Genomic DNA, 6,000 nt, shown 5'->3' with positions numbered 1-6,000 from the left:
GACATCTTGTAACTTTTGTCGTTCGTGCGTAATCTTCGACAATGTGCCCAGACCTTTTTCTGACGCATCGTACAGGATGTCTCGTCTCTCTTCTTGACATATTATGCACAGATTGAGGGAAACTGGGGTGGATCTCTTCAAGTTAACTGACGCATCCATGATCTCACGGAGGTGTCACATATCTGTAGTGATAGAAAGAAAAATAGTTTGTGGTTAAATATTGATTAACATTCATTCTGGTTGATTTGTTTGTGAAGTAAATGTTAGCTCTTTCACGAGCCTCGATTCAGTATACAAAAAAAAACAAAAAACAAAAAAAACAAAACAAAGTTAGACTGCTCCAATTATAATTCTCTTTAAATATTCTTGGAATTTCATATTTCATCTTGTATGTTATTTACAAAGTAACTATCATAATTAAAATCAACTTCATTTATCAAGCATCACAATAATTCAGATGGAAAAACAGATTCAAGCCATTGATTTCGCTCGCCTTTATTTATATTATAAAAAACCAAAAATTATCAAACACATAATTAGTAATGTCAATTTTTAAACTATTATAATCAATAGTAACTTAAGCATAAATTAAGTAATATTGTACACGTGTGTGTGTGTGTGTGTGTGTGTGTGTGTGTGGGGTCTGTGGGGGGGAGGGGGGGAAGGGGGGAGGGGGGGGGGTGAAGGGCTGGTGATATGGATGGTGTGTGGTGTGTGGATGTGTTTGGTTGTGTATTCATGTATGACAATTATGTATTTACAGTATAGATGTTTGATAATCTGTCTCTTTGCTCTTTGGCCTGATTACATTCAATACGAAGAAGCCGAGAAATGACGGCCATCTTGGAATTCAAAATGGCGAGCAGGCCAAACTGGTTACAACTTAAATTTACACAACATATTGAAATCCTTGGTATCACAAACCTGTGTATTACCATGCACTTTTCAACTTCCTCTATTGCTTATTCCTTTAGGCTGGGCTCATTTATTACTGTATTGGACTAAATTATGGTGGCCATCTTGGAATTCGAGATTGCGCGCAAACCAAACTAGTCGTAACTTAGGTAACAGTATATCTGGAATCCTCAGTATCACAAACATCGGTATTGTCACAATTTCTAACCTCCTGTGACACATATAAGCCAAGCTATAGTGCAAAATATGGTAAAAATGGCGGCCATTTTGATTTTTTGGAATTTGAGAGTCGAAATTCCAAAATTCAGCCTGGCAAACAATTTTTTTGAATTCAGCACCCTCAAATTACCCTAAACAACTTGTTTGCCGACTCTTAACACGAAATGCCTAAAACACTTTTTTTGAAGCACAAATATTGAAATCTGGACTTTTGCTATGTCTGGACTATGACGAAGTTTGCATCACGTAGGGTCATAAAGGTAGCAACCCCTTCGTTAAGCGGGGGCACCTGAATAAATATTAAATTGTATGAAGATTAAAACCAAAGAACGCAACTTACAGCAGGCCAACGGGTGCAAATGGAGGCCTTGCAGCGAGACCACGGGCTTGATTATCTACCTCAAACTATGCCTAAGACCAACCGGTATAGTGCTAGTCCAGCTTGTATGCCATGCAGAAATAAGTCTCCTTCAGCAATGGAGGATCATGCATGCGTTTTCCTTACCAGCTTGTGGCAATATCATATAAAGAGAGTTTTTCCTCATCATACACAAGAAATACAATTTAATTTTCATCTTAAGTACATGATACAGAGTACAAGAATGGGATATACCAATTTAATGTAACATGCTGCCTCAAATAATTGGGGGAAAAAATCAGTTTACAGTGATGTTGAAATCTGAATGAGAATAATTCGAAATTTTCAAAATGTTTCATTTCATTCATCTTAATTAAGCGGAAGTGCAAACAAAAGCATCCAACACTGAGCTTCGTGGCAAAGCGGAAGTGATTTTAGCAACCAATGTATATAAGCAGCAAGGATGGCTGACAAGGCTAATGTTAGCTGACTTCCAAGCAAATGGAAGATGATCTCAGGCAAATTATAGAGTAAATAGAGCAGAATGTTAGTAAAGTACAACATGCCTTCTTCAGATTAAATCATTCATGAAAGCCTCAGGTAAAAATGCCTAGTGTTCAATAATGTACAGTGGAAGCCTGGTGTTGGCTTAGTGGTTTGAGGGCAGGGGGTTGACTCAGCCTGTCATCCTTCTGAGGTCGACAAATTGTGTTCCAGTTCACTGGTAATTACCTGCATGTCACAAGATGCGACTCACAGGGTTGGTGGCAGGAAGGGCATAACATGGATAGGAAGGCCATAACCCGAAGGCCTAACAGGGCATAACAGGAAGGCCATAAAACATTGCTTCAAAAAGTGGGCACGGTGCCCAAATAAGACCAACCCCCGCTCTGTGGGGAAAAATTGCCTCTGAAGGTGGTTGTTTTATTTCTTTTATTCAATAATGTACAGTCTGGCTACTGCTCGAGAAGCAAGCATGAGTTTAATGTTGTTCTCGAATGAACTGTCGAAGGTTCGAGGGTCAACTCCAATGACGATCTCACTCTCCAGTCCAGAAAAGCGCCGAATACTGTCAACAACGAAAAAGCCTTTCATGCCTGGAGCCTCTGTAGCTTTCACTGAACCCCCGTTATAGTGTACTCGAGAAACAATCTCCCCACGAAACTTGTCAGCAACTTTCTTTGTGCTGTAAAGCACAGCAATTTGATGAGGACTATATCCCTCGTAAAGATGTTCAAGTATCAATTTAGCTACAACCTGTGGGTATTTGTTGTATTCACGTGGAATAGTCTTCACATCACCTGGAAAGGTTTTGAGAAGCTTGAGGTTTTCCAAAGCTCGCTCTTGTCTCTTATCTTTGGGAGCTTCCTCACAGTATTCCTGCACAACTTTACTGACAGCTTCGCCACACCTAACAATTGTGTCCAGCGACTCTATAGGATCAAGGTGTTTTGGCAGGCCTGTTTCATAAGAGTCTGCCTTCTGAAAAAAATCAAAAAAGATCCAAACAACTCCGAGCTCTTCATTTTGTTGTTGTTGTTGAATATATTTTACTTTTTTAAACCAATTTTCCCCATTTTCGTGACGGAAATTCTGTGCTTCATCAACCACAACGTGCTTGACTTGTGGAAACTCGTTTTTCATGAAATCACGCCTTGTTTCACATCTGCACAGGTTCTCATCTCTGAAAGGACAAAATAAAAAATAATAAGGCAAATGGAAGTCTTTTTTCCTGTCCAAGACGCATGCAACAGTTATGAGATGCATCATACAGAGGCAAATAATATAACGAGACAATGGAAAATCAACATTTTGAGATTCAAGCTGTAGTGAAAGCATCATGATACAACTACTCAGATGAGAACAGCAAACTAGTCCAACGAATCTCAAACAGGTCAATGGCCTTACTCCATGGTGCAACACCTCGTCAGTGAAACAACAGACGACAGTTGCAATAACTCAAACAATTTGTATCCAATTTATCCAGGAATCGAGGTGTATGCAAGCAAAATGAAACCAAAAAATTTAATATTGTACTGGTTATGCAAAACATTTTATTCTAAAGAAGAATCAGGAAAGAAAGCTGTCCTGTAGGCAGCCAACATTTAAAAAACCACCTTCTCCAAACCGCTTCACCGATCGATGTGAAACTTGTCATGTCTGGTAAAAATGCGATACTTGAGAAGAGCTGAAGGGATATAAATCAAACTAGTTTATTTTTAGGACAGCCAACAAGGGCATCTACCCGTTGTCACAAGCAGGGACTACGCGGAGGCATATTGGTGACGCAGTCAAATTGTTCCCGTTTATAATGTTTTTATTACTTGTTTCTTTATTTTTTTTAGAAATATATATAGATGTTCTTCTACTGATTTACAAATGTTGTAATACAACCTTTATAAATGTGCTCACATTGTAATACTTAACAGACGATCTAACATTCTAAATAGTGCGTACTTTACAGCAATATGTACATACGTGGGTTGTTACATATGTGGGGTGGATTGTTGCTGTCACCGACTTCCTGATAATATTCCATCGTTAACCAGACCCATAAATCGGTCTGATTGGTCTTAAGGAAAATGTGTCTTGCGGCCCCACTCCCATCAGGCTGATTGACAGTCATAGTCTCACCCACCCCACTGATCCCTTCCTATTCCTTTACAAAGGAATGCAGTTTTACATGCTTTCCAGGGAATCCTTTCAAGCTATTAAAACTATGATAGCAAAGGATGCTGCACTAAGTAAAACTCGGATGGTACCAGTGTCATTGCCAATGAGAGAAGCAGCTCAGAAATACGGCATCTGCAGATTATTATTATGAGATTTTCTGGTTTCGACAATTTTGGATTTTTGCTCTCGTTTCCTTTTGCCATGGTACTGAAAAGTGATCCCTGCCTTCAACAATCAGCTGAACAAACCGGGTCGACTCTCACATGTAGACTAAGTGACGTTTTAAAGAAGATACTCCAATTCTAGTTTTGTATGTAGCAGATGGGACCGACATTTTTCCCACGCCATCCCTACATAGAGTGCCATCCCTACCTCACCACCACACTCACACTCTAGGATTTGGCAATGGGTCAATATTAGGAAATTGTGGTTATGTTCAGAAAATTCAAAACAAATAATGATTTTAAGAAACATTGACATCACAACATATTGGCATCAGAACATTACAAGACAATCGAGTTATACGTACCTCATTTTATCTCGCAATGGCTGGTTTTCACACAGGTAAAGGATGTCCTCAAAACTGTTGCCCTTATTCTTCAACTTTTTGATGAGCTCTTTTGCAAGCACAGTTTTCCCAGTGCCCGGAAGACCTTGCACAAACAGACTTTTGACGTTGTCAACAGAAAAACGTTTGTGAAGGATATTGAACTGTTCCAATGTCAAGAGACTCAGATATTGCACACCGACGTGTTCTCCCAAAATAGATTCAAAAACAAGGAGACTGACTGCAAGGCTCTTGAGAAGATGCCAAAAGTACTTCTGCTCAATTTTCAAATAGCTTTCTGGGTACAGATTTTCATCAAACAGAGTGACAGTTGAAAGATCAGAAAGGGCAAAAATTTTGGGGATGACGCAGAGAACATTAGAATATTCCCCATTCTTCACCATAGCAGTTTTTATTGAATGAGCAGTTTCCATGCAGTACACTTTGACATTGCTGTTCCTTTCATTCACAACAGTAAACAATTGCAGAGATTGGCCCTCAACAAGAACCAGCACATCACAAACAACATGATTGTTGTTTGGCTTGCCAAGGTTTCCCGCCCAACTGCGTGAGTAGATTTGAAAACCTTTGTGGCCATTAAATGTTTTCATCAAAAATTTGTCGAATTGGGAGATCGCAGGTTTCTCTTCAATTAATTTAGAGTGTAAATCTGGAAACAGAACTGTGGGGCCTTGTTCCAAGGAGTCATTTTCTTCGACTGAAAGACAATAAAATAGTAAATGGCAAAAGTCAGTATAACAATAGAAAAAACAAGTTAACTCCATCATAAAGAAAATGCCAAACTATATTGAGCTAACAATTTTTTCCAATTAACAATTTTTCTGATATTGCTGTCCCTGGAAGCCGTACCTGGAAAACAAATAAGTAACAGAGCGCACTATTATACATAGGGACTTTGTGGCCACTCTGTAGTCTATTAATTACGCAGTGTTGGAATATACCTTTTGACTCTTCAAACTGCTGAGATCCCTTAGACCAGGGGTCAGGAACCTTTTTGACTGGGAGAGCCATAAAAGCCAAATATTTCTAAATATATTTCATTGAGAGCCATATAGTATTTTTAACGTATAATAAATTAAATATGTCTTACTTTTAATGCGACTTCTGGTGCTGCATGGTTTTGCTGATGGCCTTGTAGTCTGGTTCATACGTGGTGAGGTTGAGCTTCATGCAGGCGTTGAGGCTTCCATCAGTTAAACGTGAGCGTAGGTTGGTCTTAATGTTCCTCATATGCGAGAATGACTGCTCACATGCATATGTAGAGCCA

General features: G+C 39.1%; 1 protein-coding gene across 9 annotated transcripts in view; it reads right to left on the bottom strand.

Moving 5' to 3' along the window:
• Positions 1-470: 470 nt before the first annotated feature.
• LOC137413015 (schlafen family member 13) overlaps positions 471-6,000 on the bottom strand; it is a 77,089-nt gene continuing 71,559 nt past the window's right edge. For all 9 annotated transcript variants that reach the window (XM_078775718.1, XM_078775716.1, XM_078775717.1 and 6 more), the window contains 2 exons: positions 4,695-5,430; positions 471-3,176 (listed from right to left, as the gene is read on the bottom strand). In XM_078775718.1, the coding sequence (XP_078631844.1) occupies positions 2,426-3,176; positions 4,695-5,430 (1,487 nt within the window). In that variant the 3' untranslated portion in view covers positions 471-2,425. The remainder of the gene's footprint in view (positions 3,177-4,694; positions 5,431-6,000) is intronic.

The sequence above is a fragment of the Myxine glutinosa genome, chromosome 4 (genome assembly GCF_964187855.1).
Source record: "Myxine glutinosa chromosome 4, kmMyxGlut1.1, whole genome shotgun sequence".
Classification (NCBI taxonomy): Eukaryota; Metazoa; Chordata; class Myxini; order Myxiniformes; family Myxinidae; genus Myxine; species Myxine glutinosa.
This window is presented reverse-complemented; position numbering and strand designations above follow the sequence as displayed.